The following is a 21,357-nucleotide window of genomic DNA, read 5'->3' on the forward strand; positions in this document are numbered from 1 at the left end:
TAGAACAAAACCACCTCCTCCAAGCTTCCAGGGTGGAAGAGGGAACTCCAAATTTGAAGTTCCATGACCAATTTTTATAGGTATTTAACTTACAAAATGAATGACAGGTTTTTTTTTATGGCAAAATGAGTCATCTTATTTGTCATGTCATTAAGAGGAATTGATCACCTAGGGGCCAGACACATGGAGTCACATTATCTCTGCTTTAAAGGTGACTATAGCTATACATTATGTATAGTTGTACAGAGTAAATGATAATATTTTGAAAATACTCCAGGCTCCAATAATAAAAGTCAATTAAAATGATCTCTACCTACTGGTCCTGTAGAATTTAATATACTCTTATGTGTTATTATCTTGTGACCAACAAAATGAGTAATTCTAAATTATTATTCTCCATGAGGGGACAACTTATTTAAAACACTCATTTTTAGACTCTATTCTCCGTGACATACAGCGTGATATTTATTCTGTTAGCTCTGCATGACCTATATTTAATAGCAGGGAATAGAGACTTGTTAAAATAACTGGTATATTCTTTTCTACCGAATAATAATTAATGAAGCATGTGAGTTGTTACTGAGCACCTATAGATATAATTACCAAGCTCTTTCCTGCTAGGCATTGAACTAAAATGTGTTCAATATGAACAATAGTTTTAGGCACAGCTGTGCCTCTACCCTGTTGTAGAAGCACAGATAAAATGTCTTACTGAAAAAGCAAATCAGTACTTTAATAAGGCTGCAATTATTTTTCTGGCAGGGAATTATTTGTGTGGACCAGGGAGGGATGTCACTGTCATGTTGCACCCTTGGTCCAGCCTTCCACAGAGACTAGGGCCTTCACCATTAATCACAAGAGCCATGAGCCCATCCCAGGCCTTGCCAGACATCATTACAGATCTTTGTGCTTGTTTTGTCAGTACCAGAACTTGCTAAAAAAATTGGGGGTTGCCCTAGCCAGTTTGGCTTAGTGGATAGAGCGTTGGTCTGTGGATTGTAGGGTCCCGGGTTTGACTCCTATCAAGGGCACATACCTCGGTTGCAGGCTCCTCCACAGCCTGGGCCCTTGTCAGGGCTCGTGCAGGAGGCAACCAATCAATGTGTTTCTCTCACATTGATGTTCCTCTCTATCCTTTTTTCCACTCTCTCTCTCCAAAAATCAGTGGGAAAATATCCTCAAGTGAGGTTTTTAAAAATGGGGGATAGCTGAGGTTAGTTATTGACAATCATGCTTGTCAATCCCCAAATCCTAGGATTCCAAACAAAAGGCAAGTCACTCAGTCTAGTCACTCCTTATTCTCTGCTTCTCTCCTGATTTTACCTTCCAAGAACAGTCATCTTCTCTGCTGCTCCACATTCTCACCTCCTGTTTGCTTCTCTGTCTCCTGCTCCTGACAATCTGATTCCTCCATTAGAGTTACCAATGCAGTTTCTATTGCCAAATCCAGAGGAAACTGTTCAATCCTTTTCTTGCTGGTGTCACTGCATGTTTCCTCTCTCAAAAGTCTTTCATTTCTTCTTTGACTCCTGTGACTACCTTGTAATTACTCTATTCCTACTAGTATAACTAGTTCTTAAAAAACCCCTGAAAATATCCAAATCTGTTTGAATCTGTCTGCTCATTCACCCAAACTAGAAGATTTGGCATCATCCTTGACTTCTTTCTCTTGTACCTGTGATCCAACCAAGTGAGGAGTCCAGGGGGTTTTGCCTCTGAACTATTTTATTGAATGCTCTCCTGATCCACTACTCTGGTCATGACTCAGGCCCTCACTATCTCTTACCCGGACCATGACTGCAGGCTCTATCCAGTTAACATGTGTGTGGCTCCCTTGCTTGCATCCTCCACCTGTGCAGCACCACCCTTAGGATAAGGGTGTGCATCATTATTCCCACAACCTGACCTCCTCTGACTCTCCACCATTTTTTTTCTACTCTTTGATTTGAACTTTGTACACTAATAACACTGAACTACCTCAGTTTCCTGCACACACACTATGCTGCTTCTTCCCTTCCCTGCATTGTCCCCTCTGTTTGCAAGGTCCTGAGTCTCATCCTTTGCCTAACTGAACAGCTCCTACAAAAAGCTCCCCCTGTCCCTGCTTTCCTATTTACCTTCTAGGCATTGCTAGGCTTCTCTACTTTCCTCCCACAGGAAAAAAATACCTTCTGTGTTTATACTGATTACTTGGTGGTGATGATGAAATATGTTAATGTGGTTTCTCTCTTTACTGTTACATTAATAAGCTCAAAGGTAAATATAATTGTTATATTCATGTTGGTTTTCCCAGTTGGATAAAGAGTACCTGGAACAACGTCATTGCCACCCAGTAAATAACCTAAATACAGCTATAATTCAGTTCAACTTAGTACAAATGGACTAAACAATGAAAAAAAAATGCTTACTTGTATGGGATGTTGGCTTCCTGTAAAAAGGCTAACAAGGCTCGGGAACCGTTTTGGGGAATATGGACATCAGTAACTGTTCCCTCTGAGACATAGGAGATACTGCTGGGCTGCCACAGGTCCACCTGTAGTGCAGGAACCAACCTATAATTCATATTCAGTGTAGGTGGGAAAGATCCATGTCACAGTGTCAAATATGTTATCTTGTTTGCATTCAGTAACATCAAACACATTTTGGAATTAGACTCAGTGCTTGAATCATGAGGGTAAAACTCCCATTTGATTTTTTTTTTTAAATATATTTTTTATTGATTTTTCACAGAGAGGAAGGGAGAGGGATAGAGAGTTAGAAACATCGATGAGAGAGAGACATCGATCAGCTGCCTCCTGCACACCCCCAACTGGGGATGTGCCCGCAACCAAGGTACATGCCCTTGACCGGAATCGAACCTGGGACCCCTCAGTCCCCAGGCTGATGCTCTAGCCACTGAGCCAAACCGGTTAGGGCACCCCATTTGATTTTGAATTCTCTAAATTATATCATATCCATATGTAATTTGATCATAATTGATAAATGTAAAGACCAATACATTAAAGCTACAAAATAAAAATGAGATAACAGTTATAAGTATGACTTTGATATTGTTTAAAATTATTGCACAAATATTTGAATAACACTGATAAAAATATTACCTTTTATCCTACTATACGAGCAAATGTGGTAGTTTGACAACATTTGGCAACTTTACATGGAACGCTCTCCAGGTTCGGTACCTCCTTTTTCCCCAACACACGCCTTTCACCGAGAGAAACATGCCTTTCTCAGGGAGGACTTGTCAGCTAGGGTAGGTTTCCTTGTCATAGTTCTAAGAACTCCTTGTGCTTTCATTGTATAACTTCCTTTTACCAGAATGTAACCTCCAGAGGGCAAAGGTTTTGTCCATTTTGTTATCACCCCATTCCAAGTGCCTAGAATGGTGCTTTGTGCATATTACAATTCAATTGTTAGCTCTTGTGTATATGTAGACTTCATTTAGTAATCCACTATGTGTTTACCATGTGTTCAGTGTTTTGCAGGAAGGCAAGAGCCATGTCTGCTTGCTGTAGTGTCCTAGTGTTTTGTCTAGTGCTCTGCACTGGTAGGAATTCCAAAGTCATTGAAAGAATGACTGTGTATTTTCAAATGATACCTCCAATAAGGGACTAATATCCAAAATATATAAAGAACTCATACAACTCAGAACAAAACAAAAATTCCAATTTAAAAAATGGGCAGAGGACCTGAGCAGACACGTTTCCCAAGAAGACACAGATGGCCAATGGATATATGAAAAGATGTTCAACTTCACTAGCTATATGGGAAATGCAAATCAAAACTGCAATCAAATGCCACCTCACACGTGTTAGAATGGCTAGTATCAATAAGGAAACAAACAAGTGTTGGAGAGGGTGTGGAGAAAAGGAAACCCTGTACGCTGCTGGTGAAAATGTAAATTGGCACAGTAACTATGGAGGTTCCTCAAAAAGTTAAGAATGGAGTTACCATATGACCCAGCAATCCTTCTTCTGGATATCAACTCAAAAAATCTGAAAACAATTATTCGTAAAGATATATGTATCCCTATGTTCATTGTACCATTACTTACAACCTAAGGGTCCTTTGATTGGATGAAGAAGACCTGGTAATATGGAATACTACTCAGCCATAAAAAAGGATAAAATATTGCATTTTGCAACAACTTGGATGATCTTGAGAGCATCATGCTAAGCAAAATAGGAAAGATGGAAAAGGACCAGAACCATGTGATTTCACTCATATGTGGAATATTTAACAAAAAGCAACAAGTGAGCAACAATAAAAAAACTCAAACTCACAGACACAGACAACAGTATGGTGGTTACCAAAGGGCAAGGTGGGTAGGAGGAGGATGAAGAGAATAAAGGGGGTCAAATATACGGTGAGGAAAGGAGACTAGACTTTGGTTGGTGAGCACACAATGCAATATACAGATGATGTATTATAAAATTGTACACCTGAAGCCTGTATGATGTTATTAACTAATATTACCCCAATAAATTTAATTTAAAAAGGATGAATAGCTGAAAGCTGGGAGGGAGGAGAGTGTTATCTTCTGCTAAGTCTAAAGCTACATTTTCAATTAGGTGCAGTTTGTTAGTACAGTCATGTCTGTCTTCTCCCTGCTTTGGGACTCCCTCTTCCTGCATTTCCAGTCTTGGTTTGCTGCTAAGTTTTTATCAGATAAGGCTGAGTTTATTTTTACTTAGGTATTCAATTAAGAACTCTATAAGACTTTGCAATGCAAGGAGAAATAATGGTATAATTTAATTTGGAACAGGGTAGAGAGGCATTTATTTTGCGGACAAAGAGTCTACCTGTGTTCTTTCAAGCAACTGACTCCTCTACTAACTTGCAAGGGCAAATCTGACTCAGCTAACATCTTAGTCCAACAATCATAGGAAAACAGAAGTGTGGGGCTGGGAGGGATGCTGAGAGATCATTTGATCCATCTGTCAGCCCTTGGGCAAGGATGCATCTAGGTCTCAATCAAACTGTCCCCAATAGATGCAACTAAACCACATCTTTTTAGTCTCCAAAAGAGGAGAGTTGATAACATACTAATTTAACTCATATCCACATTTAACAAGATAGCAGACATTTGTCTTAATCTCTTACATTATAGCATAATTTCATTTTTTTTCTTGTTCTAGGATCCTTTCTCCAGGTCATGCTGTAGGGTATGTTACTTCCATGGAGCTTTCACATGGGGAAGCTACTCTCTGCTGTGGAATGAGGATTTTTATTTTAGCATGTACTCCAGAAAATAACACTTACAGGTGCATCTCCAGAGGGGTTATTCATACTATTTTAGGTTCTGAGCAATGGCTGGTTTCTTGCCTTTAAGAGATAAAGCACATTGGTATCCTTTCTTTATGTGTTAGATTTTTCTAATCCTTTAATCATCTTTAGGACTTGCCAGATTTTTTTTCTGATTGTGTTTTTATTCTTAGTAATTTAAAAATAAATTTTGATTACAGTTGACATCCAATATTATATTAGACTTACAAGTACAACATGTGATTAGACATTTATATAACTTATGAAGTGACCATTCTGGTAAGTCTAGTACCCATGTGACATCATACATAGTTATTAAAATATTATTGACTATATTCCTTATGCTGTACTTTATATCCCTGTGACTGATTTTTAAAACTGGCAATTTGTACTTCTTAATCCCCCTCCCATCTGACAACCATCAGTTTATGCTACAGACATCTTTTTGATACTAAGGTTTGTTGCCATCTCTTAATACTACTGGAAATGAGGCAATAGTGCTGTATTCATAGGATAAAGAGCCACAGGAACCTAAAATAGTATGAATAACCCCTCTGGAGATGCACCTGTAAGTGTTATTTTCTGGAGTACATGCTAAAATAAAAATCCTCATTCCACAGCAGAGAGTAGCTTCCCCATGTGAAAGCTCCATGGAGTAACATAGCCTACAGCATGACCTGGAGAAAGGATCCTAGGAAACGAACATGTCACCAGAAAGCAGTTGGTCGAAAGGAAACAACAACAACAAAAGAATTTGCAAAATCAGGAATTGTATTTTGTGATATTAGGAAAGTAAATTAAAAGGAATTATCACCTTTTCTCCAGTAATATTTTGGCCAAAGGCTACTTGGATAAGTAACATGGATATTTCAGTCTGGGTGGAAGCATATGCCTACTAGTATATCTTGGTCTATGGTACAGTAATAGTCATGTGAGATTTGTAAAGCGCCACCCTCCTTGACAGATATTTCTAATCTTTTCCACAACATCTTATGACTAGGAGTTAATTATAGATTTATGAATGAGAAGACTCAGGTTCATAAGAGTCAAGTCTCTTTCCTAAGGATGAGCAACTATGAAATGGTGACCCAGAGGATGCCTAACTCAGGTGCCCATAATATACTGACCAGATAAGTGTCTCAGGATCTTCAGAGAATATCCCAGAAGAATAAGCAACTTCCAACTTCCTGACTTAGTGTTTGAGGGGGTCTAGTTGCTGGGTGCCACACCCTGGTCTTTCCTCTCAGGAGTTATTTGCCCTGTAAGTTAATATGCAGATATTTAAACGTTCCCGTCAGCCCACTGTGGGCTGGTTACCACCAGTCCCTTCCATATGGCCTGATCACATCTGGATGAATGATAAGCGGTCTTTGAACTACAGAGCGGGAGGACCTGGATTATGATGGCAACAAAGGATCACCAATGTTGTCAGGAAGGTCTAAGGCTATCCGCCTCTATGGCAGGTCTCTGCTGCGAACAGCCTCCTGAACCCAAGGAAAGGATGCTCCGCTGTAGAACCTTCTGGCCTTGGATCCGGGTGGTTGCTCCCAGGCGTTCCGTTCCTATGATTACCTGTCACATCCAGTCAGATCTATGTAAGAGGGGGAGGCAGGTCAGTGTAAAGGTCAAGATATGGATTTTGGAATCCAGCGACCCTGAGCTGGAAGGCTAGCTCTGGCAGCATCGGCTGTGTGACGTTGGGGGAGGTTTTAACACTTCTGAGCCTCAGTTTCCTCATCTATCCTGTGAAGATGATTAAAAAACCTACCTGCAGGCTTTTCTGCAGGATTAATTGGAATAACACAAGTAAAACACACAGAGTGCCTGGCACACAGAGCTAAGCAAATATTAGCTGTCTGTTGTTGTTATTTTTGGAAAGCATTAAAAAAAAGAAAAGCTGGAAGCAGTAAAGATAAAGTTATACTTTACATGTTCCTGGTTAAGATGAAGAATACAATGAGATTGTCCCCTTGTTCAGAGATTAAAAACTATACATGGTTTTAAGGAGGGTGGTGAAGCAATGAATAAACCATGAATATGAACAAAGTTGCATTGTGTTCTAACACAAAGGAAAATGGCTAGATTTGAAGCTACTCTAATGTAGTAGTTAATTCCCTGAACTCTGAATCCCTAGGATTAAATCCAGGGTCCCTCAATTAGCATCTGTGTGATGTAGGGCAAGTTCCTTAACTTCTCTGGTCCTCACTTGCTTCATCTGTAAAATGAAGATGATAATTAGACTTTTGGTTCATTAGGACTTGATAATGTTGTGGTTATTATTGTGTTGTTGTTGTTATTGTATTATAGAGATTATAGAAAATGCAGTGAATAACAACATGAATTCTAGAACCAGACAGGCTGAGTTTGACTCCCAGCTCTGCCACTTATTAGCTTTGTGACTTTGTTCTCTGCACCTTGGCTTCCTTGTTTTAGAACAGGGTTATGAATAGTACGTTTTTCATGGATCTGTTAGACTTAAATTAATCAATACATATAAAGTGATTAAAACAGTACCTGGTGACTAGAAGACATTCATTAAATAAATGATTCAAAATTCAAAAATGGTTTTTTTAGCAATTTGAAAGTAATCAAATTCAGTCTGGCTCTTCTGGTTCTTGTCCTGTGCTCACTCATTGGCCTGGTCCAGGCTCCATGAAGCACCCGACATGTCTGTTAGGCCCAGGGCTGATTAGATACCTTGCTTAGATGACCCTGGAAGGGTGGTCACTGTCCTCCAGCAGCTTCAGGGTGAGTCCCATATGTGGATATGGAAAGACATCTGAGTGTTCCTTCAACTTGGTAACAGATGGCCTGCCTCCCAGCTGCCCAAAGGGACACAGCAGCACGGGAGAGGGCCCTCCTGCTCTGTATTTACTCTCTTTTTTTGTTTGTTTTGTTTGGTTTGAAAAAGTGTTAAGTTTCTTTTCAGCTAGTGCTTGATTAAATTTACATCATCATATTGATTCACAAATCAACACACACACAATTTTAATGCACTGAAAAATGCCCTCTCTTATTTACCCTTAAAATTGCCTGTTTAGTCTGGATCCATTTAATCTTCTTGACTCTTCTTCCAGAATCTTTGTCTATAAATTGTTGGGAGGCTTCTCTGACTACCAAGTTTAGGTCAAGTAGTACCTCTGTTATCGCCTTTCATAGAACCTTAGTTATATCTTACTTTACTAGGTTATTTTGCTTTATTAGGGCTGCCGTAACAAATTGCAACAAACCAAATGGTTTAAAATAAAAGAGATTTTTTTTGTTTTGTTTTAAGTTCTTGAGGCCAGAAGTCCAAATTTCAGAAGTTAGCAGGACTATAATCCCTCTGAAGGCTCTAGGGGAGGATCCTTCCTGGTCTCTTCTAGCTTCAGATTTGCTTCAGGCATTCCTTGGCTTGCAGCCACTTCACTCCAATCTCTGCCTTCATCACAACATGGTCTTCTACTATTTGTCTTCTTCTCTTCTGTTTCTTCTAAGGATATTTGTCATTGGGCTAGGGCTCATCTGTGTAATCCAGGATGATCTCAGCTTGAAATCCTTAAGTACATCTGAAAAGACTTTTTCCGAATTAGGTCTCATTCATAAGTTCCAAGAGTTAGGGCATGAACATACCTTTTTGGAAGCCACAATTAAATTCACTAATATTATCATGTTAATATCTGTTTTCCCCGTTATCTCCATGAGAGTAGAAACTGGAGTGCTCCTCCAGCCCCCATCATTATATCCCCAGTTTTTAGAATCATGCATGGCACATAATAGGCACTAAATATTTTGTAAATGAAATGAAAGAAACCACACATTTATCTCTTTCTTCTTTTTTCCCCCCAATATATATTCTCTCCAAGATTGCTCCAGAGCTTTTCTAGATTCCTAATTCCAGTTCCTCTTACCAAGAAATTAATACAGTTTCACTTATTCCACTTCTCAACTCTTTAATTCTGAATTTTTATTACATTTCAGTGTAATCTTAGAATATGCTGCTTCTCAGGTCACAGTACTGCAGTCTTTTCTGATGACGGCAGTGGTCACTTTAGCTACACTGTTAAAGAAATGCTTATCTTTCACTGTCTTATTTGTCCTTGCTCTCCTTCTTACAACACGTCAACATTTCAAGTATCAGTGGGCTGCTGGAAGGGAAACGTGGCCAGAGAATATGGTCTCCTATAAACCAGAGGCATTAATAAGCTGTTAAATTCCCGAAGCCAATTTTATTTAGCCCTGTCTTCTCTTTCCAAGCCCAGGAGCATTTTGTAAGTTATCATTTCCCTAAAGCACGGTCCCAATAAATCCAACAAAAGGCCTCAGAAATGTCGGCAATTAAATTTCTTGTTTCACCATTAAAGAAAGATGAAAACATATTAACTAACAACTAATTAGGGATTAAAATAATAAAAAAAATCACCAAAGGCCTCATATTGGAATAAAGTTAAAAAAATCACCAAAGGCCTCATATTGGAATAAAGTTAAATCAGTCCAAAAGAAAGCATTGCTTATAAATTTTAATATGATAGCAATTATCACTACCAGCCTGAGTACCAGTCATCAGAAAAACATCATTTCTGCAACATCAGGTAAAGGTGGGAACCTCTGGAAAAGCTTTGTCTTAGTGCCCAAGTTTTCCCTCTAGTTCTCTTTAGGACTCATTGCTGATTGTAATAATTGGATAGTCAGTCCCATTTATCAAAACGAAGCACACATATTGGAAAAGGGAGAGATTCTTAACAGCTCCCTAAACTATTAATTGGTCCATTCACCAATTTGGAAACATTGTTGAAGCCTATCAGTCATAGACTTAGAACATAAGGCTAGTGAAAAAAAGTTTGGTTTATTGGGTCGGTGCAACAAGGGGTTAATCTCAGTACCGGGGGTTAGAAAGAATCTGTGGGATCTGGGATCATGTTAGGTAATTTTGTGAAGGGGTTAGGGAAGTAGGATTTTTTTCTGGAGTGAATGCTATCCAAAAGAGAGGTAATTCTATCATTGGATAGCTTAATAATTTTATCTAGAAAATAGGGGAAATAATGTGGAGCTAAAACTGTAAGTGATGAAGAAGCTGTAGCCACTTATATCAGGCCCCCCCTCCAAATAAAAAGGGGGGGAGGGGAATGTTTGGTCATGCTTCTGGTTTAGACAACGTTGTTTTTTGGTCTGTGTTTAGTCATGGTCACTGTGATCTTGTTTTTTTTTAATCTTATTTCCTGAGGGACACAGAGTGGCCTTGTCTGAAACTGGTTTACTGTGAAATGGTTCACATTCACCAGGACAATACCAAGTCTGCTGGTAGTGCTAGCCAGGTTTGCTTTCCATTTTCCGGGATGATCACTGTTCTCCTTTCCATTTTCCAGGATGATCACTGTTCTCCTTCCCATTTTCCAGGGTGATCACTGTTTTTTCCATTTTCCAGGGTGATCTCTGTTCTCCTTTCCATTTTCCAGGGTGATCACTGTTCTCCTCAGGTCATGTGATAACTAAAGACATGCTAACTGGTGGCAGGCTAAACAAGGGCTGGGAACTCTCAGCATTATCAGGCCAGGGTGACTTGGAGGTGATTTGGGGACTACGGAGTTTGGGGTTATGGGACAAGGGATGTCGAGCTGTGCTGGTCCACCCAGGAGATACTAGGAAGTCCATGATATCTGCCTTTGACACCATGCATCTTTCTGTAGCACCTACATACCAACACCTTTCTCATATAAAAGAGTCAATACTACCTTAATTCCTGTCCTTTTGGTGAACATTTGAAGACTTATAAATACTAAGGAAAGATTCTTGACTCCTGTACTAGAGACACTGAAATTAAGCAGCCATGCAGGAAACTTATTAGAGAAATAATATTTCACTACATTTTGCTAGCTTAACGTAATTCTGTACCTGAGAATCAAGTTAGCATTTTTTGCCTTTAGCTTTGCAGAAAGGATAGAAATAATCAGAAAGCTCCTGGTGCATCACGTGGATATTCATTAGTAAGTATATTTGAAGGAAGAGCCCCTGATTGCATCCCATAAAGTAATAGAGATTCCCTCCACCCTCTTTTGATGATTTATGGTTTTAACATTGATGACTTCTCCATGATATTTGATTGCTACATTCAGAAGTATTCCGTTTGGTGCTTTAACAGCAGTATGACAGTGCATTTACATTTTAAAATTCTGGCTTTTTTACTTTGGTTTAATACTCAATGAAAAGCACTTCAGATTTTGTTAATGCATTTTTTCCCCAGAATCTGGCTCAAGAACTCTACTATATATTATCCAAAGAAATCAAATAAAACATCTTTGGTTTAGTGAGAAAAAAAAAAAATTCCCAACGTAGGAACCAGGAAGAAGCCATTTCTTTTATATCCTATCTAAATTTCAATATGTCACATTTTAGAGCCTTAATTTTCTTAGTTTCAAATAATGTAGCTACATGATTTCCAAGTACCCCTTACCTATAATTCTGTTAAACTCAGTGTGCCTTTCTGAGTATAAAAGCTTACATTTCCATAGGAAAATCTTTCTCAATCTTTCGCAAATTTATCCATATTTTCTTCTTATCCTAAAAGTCTGAAAAAAGACCCTCTCAACAATTTAGCATTAGAATGACCTTTCATGGACGTATAGGTCAGTATTGAAAAATAAAACAGAAGCATTTATGTTTCTTCTACGTTATTCAATTTGTTGGCATATGACCATTCATAGTTGTGTCTTATGATCCTTTGCATTTTTATAGTATCAGTTACAATGTTCTTTATTTCGGATTTTATTTATTAATCTTCTCTCTTTTAAAAAAATGCAGATTCTGATTTAGTAGGTGTAGATACAGTAGATTCTGCATTTCTAACAAGCTGCTACTCGATGACAGTGCTGCTGGCCCATAGATCACACTTTGAGCTGCAAGGCGTTATGTCCATTGGAAATGCACCGGAGGAGCGAGACAGGAAAAGCATTCCAAAAATAAAGTTGGTTATGCAGAGTGAGGAAGAAGGAAGGAGAGGAAATGATTGAGATTTCTAGCCTATGGGAAAGTTATCGATTGACATGGGAACAAAGAAGGAGAACCAGCTGCAATCTGTATTCATTAAATCAAGTTTTCGTCTGTTCTTAGACCGATTTTAAAAAGTGAAAAGAGCTGAGCCCACTCTCTTACCAATATACAACCTACCAAGACTTAATCAAGAGGATGTGGAAAGCCTGAACAGACCAACAAGGAGTAAAGAAACTGAATCAGTAATAAAAAATGCTCACAAAAAGAAAAACCCAGGGATTCATGGCTGAACTCCACCAAACATTTAAAGAAGAGTTAACATTAGTTCCCCTTAACCTCTTCCAAGACACAGAAGAGGAGGGGACACTTTCAAACTCATTCTATGACTCCTGTATCACCCAGCTACCAAAAAAAAAAAAAAAGATACCACAAGGAAAGAAAACTACAGGCCAATATTTCTAATAAACTTAGATGCAAAAACAAACAAACAAAAAAACTAAATTCAGCCGAAACCGGTTTGGCTCAGTGGATAGAGCGTCAGCCTGCGGACTGAAGGGTCCCAGGTTCGATTCCGGTCAAGGGCATGTAACTTGGTTGCGGGCACATCTCCAGTAGGAGGTGTGCAAGAGGCAGCTGATCGATGTTTCTCTCTCATCGATGTTTCTGACTATCTATCCTTCTTCCTTCCTCTCTGTAAAAAATCAATAAAAAATATATTAAAAAAAAACACAAAAAAACTAAATTCAACAGCACATTGAAAGATTATACACCATGAGCAAGTGGAATTTATCCCGGGGATAAAAGGGTGGTTCAACATACACAAGTTGACTGATATATCACATTATAGAATAAAAGGTTAACACAACAGAGAATCATAAGAAAAAGCATTTGACAAAATTTAATATTCATTCAAAATAAAAAAACTCTCAACAAAATAGGTGTAGAAGAAACTTATTTCAACACAAAAAAAGGCCATGTGTGAAAATCCCACAGCTAACATCATTCTCAATGGTAAAAACAGAAAGCTTTTGCTCTGATCCAGTACAAGGCAAGAATGTCCACCCTTGCACATCTATTCAGTAGAGTATGGAAAGTCCTAGCCAGAGCAATTAGGCAAGACAAAGAATAAAAGGTAACCAAGTTGGAAAGGAAGTAAAATTATCACTGTCTCCAGATGACGTGATATGTAGGACACCTTAAAGACAAACACACTAAAACCTATTAGAAATAACAAATAAATTCAGTAAAGTTTCAGGAGACAAAAATCAACATGCAAAAATTAGTGGTATTTCTATACACTAACAACAAACTATCAAAAAATTAAAACAATTCTACTTATAATACCAGTTAAAAGAATAAACTAGGAATAAACTAAACCAAAGAGGTGAAAAGCTTGTACACTGAAAATCATAAAACAATGGTGAAGGATACTAAAGGAAACAGACAAAAAGAAACACATTCTGTGTAAATTGATTGGAAATATTAATATTATTACAATGTCCATACTGCCCAAACTGATGCATACATTCAATGCAATCCCTAACAAAATCCCATTCTTTACAGAAATAAAAATAATCCTGTAATTTATATAGAAATACAAAGGACCCCCAAAGCCAAGGCAATCATTTTTGTAAATTTTATTTATTCTTTATTGATTAAGGTATTACATATGGGTCCTTATCCCGGCATTGCTCCTCCCTCCCCACTCATGCTCTCACACCCCTAGTGTCTGTGCCCATTGGTTATGCTTATATGCATGCATACAAGTCCTTTGGTTGATCTCTCCCCTTACCCCCACCCTCCCCTGCCTTCCCGCTGAGGTTTGATGGTCTGATCGATGCTTCTGTCTCTGGATCTGTTTTTGTTCATCAGTTTATGTTGTTCATTATATTGCACAAATGAGTCAGATCATGTGATATTTATCTTTCTCCAACTGATTTATTTCGCTTAGCGTAATACTCTCCAGGTCCATCCATGCTGTTGCAAATAGTAGGAGTTTCTTCCTTTTTGCAGCAATGTAGTATTCCATTGTGTAGATGTACTCTAGTTTTTTAATCCACTCATCTGCTGATGGACACTTAGGCTGTTTCCAAATCTTAGCTATTGTAAATTGTGCTGCTATGAACAGAGGGGTGCATATATCCTTTCTGATTGGTGTTTCTAGTTTCTTGGGATATATTCCTAGAAGTGGGATCACTGGGTCAAATGGGAGTTCCATTTTTAGGTTTTTGAGGAAACTCCATACTGTTCTCCACAGTGGCTGCACCAGTCTGCATTCCCACCAGCAGTGCACGAGGGTTCCTTTTTCTCCGCATCCTCGCCAGCACTTGTCGTTTGTTGATTTGTTGATGATAGCCATTCTGACAGGTGTGAGATATTGTTTTGATTTGCATCTCTCGTATGATTAGTGACTTTGAGCATGTTTTCATATGACTCTTGGCCTTCTGTTTGTCCTCTTTCGAAAAGTATCCATTTAGGTTCGTTGCTCATTTTTTGACTGGATTATTTATCTTCCTTTTGTTAAGTTGTATGAGTTCCCTGTAAATGTTGGAGATTAAGCCCTTATCGGTGGTAACATTGGCAAATATGTTCTCCCATGTAGTGGGCTTTCTTGTTTTGTTAATGGTTTCTTTTGCTGTGCAGAAGCTTTTTATTTTGATGTAGTCCCATTTGTTTATTTTCTCTTTAGTTTTCATTGCCCTAGGAGCTGTATTGGTGAAGATATTGCTTTGGCATATGTCTGAGATTTTGCTGCCTGTGGATTCCTCTGAGATTTTTATGGTTTCCTGTCTTATGTTTAAGTCCTTTATTCATTTTGAGTTTGTTTTTGTGTATGGTGTAAGTTGGTAATATAGTTTCATTTTTTTGCATGTATCTGTCCAATTTTCCCAACACCATTTATTGAAAAGACTGTCTTGACTCCATTGTATGCTTTTGCCTCCTTTGTCAAATATTAATTGAGCATAGTGGTTTGGGTCAATTTCTGCATTCTCTAGTCTATTCCATTGGTCTATATGTCTGTTCTTGTGCCAGTACCAGGCAGTTTTGAGAACAGTGGCTTTGTAATCTTGAACAAGAAGAACAAAGCTGGAGGAATTATACTTCCTGATTTAAAACTCTATTAAAAAGCTACAATAACCAACATGGTATGATACTTGCATAAAGAAAGACATATAGAACAATGAAACAGAATAGAGAGCCCACAAACAAATTCATGCATTTATGATCACCTGATCTTTGGGTGCCAATTACATATAATGGGGAAAAAGATTGTCTCTTCAATAAATAGTGTTGAAAAAACTGGACATCTACATGCAGAAGAATGAAATTGGGTTCTTATCTCACCCCATATATAAAAATCAACTCAAAATAGATTGAAGACTTAAATGTAAGACCCAAAACTGTAAAACTACAAAACAACATGGGAGAAAAGCTTGACATTGCTTTCATGGATTTGACATAAAAGCACAGGCAACCAAAGCAAAGATAGACAAGAGGGGCCTCATTAAATTACGATGCTACTGAGCAGCAAAAGAAACAATCAAGAGAGTGAAGAAAATATTTTCCTCAGAATGGAAGAAAATATTTTCAAGCCATATAACTGAGAAGGGCTAACATCTAAAATATATAAGAAACTCAACTAAATAGTGAGAAAACAGCCCTATTAAAAAATGGGCAAAGGACCTGAATAGACATTTCTCCAAACAAAATATACATATGGCCAACAAGTAGAGGAAAAGCTATTTAACATCACTAGTCATTAGAGAAATGCAAATGAAAACCACAATGAGATATCAGCTCACACCGGTTAGAATGGCTATTATAAAAAAAGACAAAAGATCTCTTTTGGCAAGGATATGAAAAAAAAGGGAACCCTTGTACATTGTTGGTGGGAGCGTAAATTGGTACAGACATTATGGAAAACATCACAGTAGTTCCTCAAAAAATTAAAAATAGAACTACTATCTGATCTAGCAATCCTACTTCTTAGTATATATCTAAAAGAAATGAAATTAGCATCTTGAAGAGATAGCTGCACTGCACTTTCATATTCATTGCAGCGTTATTTACAATAGCCCGGATTTGGAAACAACCTAAATATCCAACAAATGAATGAACAAAGAAAATGTGACACACACATTAACTTTAACCAAGTTTGAGATAAATCCAGCAAAGGAGGGAAATACTTCTAATCCTAAGAGTAGAAATGTGATCAGGATGCACTGTCAGAATTCCAGGTGTTTCAATTCATAATTCACAGGGAGGAACTCTGATGTCTGCTAAGCTGGCCTGAGGCCTTTCCTGGCAACCCCAGAGCATCCACTGCTGTTCTCTGTTGTGTTCAGCCAAGCCATGCCCGGCACACAGAACATTACATTAGGACCGGGTGCCCTGGCAACGGCTTCCCTGGGCTATGTATAAGTGATTTTTCTTTCAAATGAGTAAGCCATGATGTTTAACAGACACTGCAAAGCTCATGCACCAAAACAGATCTCCCTCATCCTCCATGTTCACTCTTTCTGAATAATCTCAGTGAACAGTCATTTAGGTATATTTAGATGACCTTTTTCTTGAGACGTGCTGCTTTATGCTTTGCTAAATGTCTAATCTGTATAATAACATCAGGGCACAAAATCTGTTTAGTGTTCTTCTATATGGATTTCACGTATAATTCACCACTTTTGTCATGCATATCTCTGACAGGCAACTTTAAGCTTTCTTCCATTAACCCCCAACCTCCACCTGGATCTGAGCAGGGCTTACTGGTACTTCTCCTCCTCACCTGCTCTGCTATCTTTCATTTAATGATACTATAAAGGGGGAGTCTTCTGACCTTTTGATCCTAGAAGTTATTTGCAGAGTCTTTAAAACCATTTTTTTCTAGCCATCAGAGATGGTGCTAAATTATTTTAAAGCCTGCTTGATTCATATTTTATCAGTAAGGCAGACTTTTGTCTATATACTTAAGGCCCATTTCATGTTCTTTAGAAATAATGATTTAATTAATGACTATAGAACATAATTTTAAGAATAATGATATTGTATAATTATAAAGCACTGGGCTATGTATAAGTGATTTTTCTTTCAAATGTGTAGCCCTTCTCAAAAAGTAGTTAATTAGAATTATATAGATACTTCAGAATGATGGGAGCATAATGTAGAAAAATACAACTTATTGAAAATGGAGCTCCATTATTTTCTCCATGAAACTCACAGCTTCTCTCAGAGTTCTCTTTGAGTTGCAAGGTCTATTATCCACATGATAATGCCCCCAAACACCCAAACTCTAATCTAAAAGTCACTTTCAATGTCTTTACCCGGCTTATCTTCCAGTGGATCCTGAGGTAGATTCTCTCTCTGCATTGTCCCTCAGACTCACTCCCATTGCCTGAATCTCCACCTTCAACATTGCCCTGCCGGTCCCGTTCATTATGCTGCTGACCCACGTGCCTGGCTCCAGTCTCTCTCTTCATCTATCTGTTGCCTTGCACAGTTGCTACAGTTACCTTTGTTAAATGCAGGCAGGCACCTACTGAACGTCTCTAATGTTATCTACTAAGTAGAGGATAAAGTCCAAGGCCTCTGGCAATGAACCTTGTTAGTCACTCACACTCTGATCTCGCCAACAGACTCGTCACTCTCTCTGTCCCCTGGCATATATGGTTTTCTTTACCAGAAGGTCCTATTTGCTTCCTTACTATCTCCCTCATACCCCTAAACATAGGTCCAGGCTTTATGGGGTCTAATGTAAGAAAAAGAGCACACACTTATATACGCTCATAATTTTGTAAAGTTATAAAAACAGAGACAGCGTGTTGCAAGGATCCCAGAACAGGAGGGCCTTGGGCTTCCTCTTGGGAAATCTGCCTGAGTTATTGCTCAATGACGCCTACTGAACTATTGCTTATTAAACTTTCTCAGTCTGGCAGAGTGACCATGATAGTATGGGCTTCATAGGGATTTGTTAAATTTAAGAATAAAATCCTATTTGCCTTTAAGTTTGGCTCAAATGTCATATCTTCTGTACACTCTTTCTGAATTTTCCCAGTTATGTGCTATTGCTCTCTTTTTCCAAAGTGCTTTGCAGACACATTTAATATGGCACTTTCAACACTACCTGCTAATTGTTTATTTGTGGACCAGTGGTCCTCAAACTTTAGCATCAAAACCAGCTTGCAGAGCTTGTTAATCTCACTCGCAGGGTTCCTGACCCAGTGGGCCTGTGGCGCCTTCCGTTGGAGGGTTTATATTTTTAACAAGTTCCCAGGCGATGCTGATGGCCAACTTCGATAAGAACTATACCCCATTCATTCTAAACACGTTGCTGGTTCTTGGTAGGTGCTTCAATACATAGATTAAGTGGAAAAAAGAATTAAGCATTCACCTGTTGAAGGGCATTGTTTCCCCTTCCCCCAACTTTGAGGCTGTTATAAATAAAGCTTCTCTGAACATTTGTGTAAACGTGTTTTCATTTCTCTGGGGTAAATGCCCAAGACTGCAATGGCAATTACTTGGCCCTTATTTGAAAGTAACCTATAGTCCCATATTTGACATGTAACTAAACACATAACAAACTTATCTCCTATTTTTAAAAAATCAGAAAAGAGCACATCCATTTGAATAATCTTTTCATGTCTAATATAAGGAGTTTCCCTTATGTCCATCTGCAAACACCGGCATAATTGGTAAGCTTGTCATGTCTGCAGCTGATGAAATGGTCCAGGGCAGGATTTCAGTCGGCATTTCTGATCATCTGCTATAACAAACAGCCTGATCCTTTAAAAATAAGACGTTTCTTTCCTTTCTTTCATCGGTATGCTTCATTCACGGCATATACGCACACGGTTTTTAAAAGAATGCCTCTTGGCTTCCTTGGTTCCAAATTAAACAGATATGGTCATGCAGTTTATAATGAAAAGCTTTCCCCTAGCTATTAAAGCCACCAAGCTTACAAGAGACGTGTTAGAGAACAAGGCAGCACATGCATAGGCGAGCTGAAATTCATAAACAGAATAGCAGCAACAGCAGGTTGCTTACTAAAGCTCAGGAGATTGACGGTTGGTCACAGTGTAGTGACCATTGTGCTTCACATAGACAAATGCTAATTGCTTAGTGGAGGCTTCGCCAGTGGCTTACGACTCAGATGGCAGGGGGTGGCCTATCACTCCCCCACACCACAGCTCTCAGCAAAATATGTTACTATGTGACTCAACATAGAATAATTGAGTTAACACAAAACACTAATTAAGGTGAAACATGTCAACACTTTTGAGTAGATAATAAAAGAATGAATAAAAGGACAACAAAATCTCTGCCCATGTCTCAATTACATGGCAGGATAAAGGTAATCAGTTTGGTTAACAATGTAAACTCCATTTGGAGAATTACATTTTTATTAGAACAGATAAGTAACAAAAAGAATGATGATAACTTTTGAGTTAAACACCTAATTTATGAGGCTATAAAACTGTGAAAGAGTATTTAACGTCATCCCCAGGACATCACTTTATAAAATATGTTTGAATCAATATTATAATAACTCTAGAAAAGTAACATTTGAATAATTTTTTAATTACCCATGTCTGATCAAAAAGAATATGCTGTGAAGTTGAGGCTTTCTTCATTTTACCAGGAGGTACGGAAGATTTCAAAAATGGGAGACAGTGATGTAAGCCATTATTAATTGCAAGATACATACCAACTTCTGAGAGGTTAAAATGTGAAACACATGTGCATCTTAAAACAGATAAGATATGGTAATATATAAGCATTTGTTGAGCATCTACTCTATGCCAGGCCCTATGATAACCACTGGATATACAAAAATGAACAACATATACTCTATATACTCAGTAAGTATAGAGCCCAGAGGTGAAAAGCAGAGAAATCAAACAACTTCAGGTATAGTGTTCTCAACTTAATTTTCAAGTTAGTTCAAAACACAAGGAGAAACCGTCTCATAACACCATTATATGAAGGCTATTGATTATATGATAGCTAAAAAGTAGAAGTAGTTTTATGAGCATCTAGGAAATAAACTGTGACATTCCTTTAATTTATTTCTCAAGCACTTGCAATGTCAATCCCCCCGGCCACGTTAAAGTTTGTCTAGTTCTGATACATTAGCATGGAAAAAAACAATCATTTTCCTCTTGGGTCTCAAGATTCAGGAGTGACCCAATATTCAACTCATTCATTTCTCAAATAAATATTTTATCATCTTGCAACTGAAATAAAATGTAGCATTTTAGTTCCAAAGGAAAACTACTAAAAATAATAGAAATAAGCAGAATACTGACTTAGTCTTAAAATAACCCCCACTACACTGCTTGTATCTAATTCAGATCCCCAAAATGTTGCTGAGTGAACAATATAGTCATTTGTGATGGAAAGAGAGACAATGTTGATCTTCAAATCTGAGTCCTTTTTGCAAACTGTTAGATTCCTGAAGGATGTTTTTGTGTCCTTATCTATCATTGTTTCATATGATGGCATAATAAAAAATAAATATGTGATCTTTGTCCCCTGGTCCTGGCCTAGAGCTCCTAGAACCCTTGGAATATACTTTCTTTTGTATGCTGATGGGATGACTCATGGGTGTGGGGGGAGAGTAAATAGCTTCAGGATTGGGGGAGTAGCCAGAAAAAACAACCAGATGATGAGGTTTGTACTTGCAGCTTCACCCCCTGATTTTCTGGGAGGGGAAGCAGGCTGAAAATTGAGTTCAGTCACCAATGGCCAATGATTTAACCAATCACACCTACTATAGAAACTTCCATAAAAACCCCTACATGATGGGGTTCGGGGAGCTTCCAAGTTGGTGAAGACACTGAAGCGCCACCTCTCCATACCTTGTCCTACACATTTAGCTGTTCCTGAGTTGTACCCTTTATAATGACCCGGTAAGTAAAGTACTTTCCTGAGTTCTGAGTCATTCTAGCAACTTGTTATACCTAAGGAGGTGGTCACGAGAACCCCTGAATTGGCAATTGGCTGGGCAGAAGTGTGAGCAGCCTGGGCACCTTATTTGCAGCTGATGTCTGAAGTGGGGGCCATCCTGTAAGACTGAGCCCTTAACCTGTGGGGTCTGTGCTAAGTTGGTGTCAGAATTGAATTGAATCAGTG

At 38.4% G+C, this 21,357-nt stretch overlaps 1 protein-coding gene across 1 annotated transcript in view; it reads right to left on the minus strand.

Moving 5' to 3' along the window:
* Positions 1–21,357, minus strand: part of CPA6 (carboxypeptidase A6) — a 210,819-nt gene that overhangs the window by 61,179 nt on the left and 128,283 nt on the right. Inside the window, exon 3 of the mRNA XM_080646561.1 lies at positions 2,409–2,533. Coding sequence (XP_080502687.1) covers positions 2,409–2,533 — 125 coding nt within the window. The remainder of the gene's footprint in view (positions 1–2,408; positions 2,534–21,357) is intronic.

The sequence above is a fragment of the Plecotus auritus genome (assembly GCF_963455305.1).
Source record: "Plecotus auritus genome assembly, chromosome: 11".
Taxonomy (NCBI): Eukaryota; Metazoa; Chordata; class Mammalia; order Chiroptera; family Vespertilionidae; genus Plecotus; species Plecotus auritus.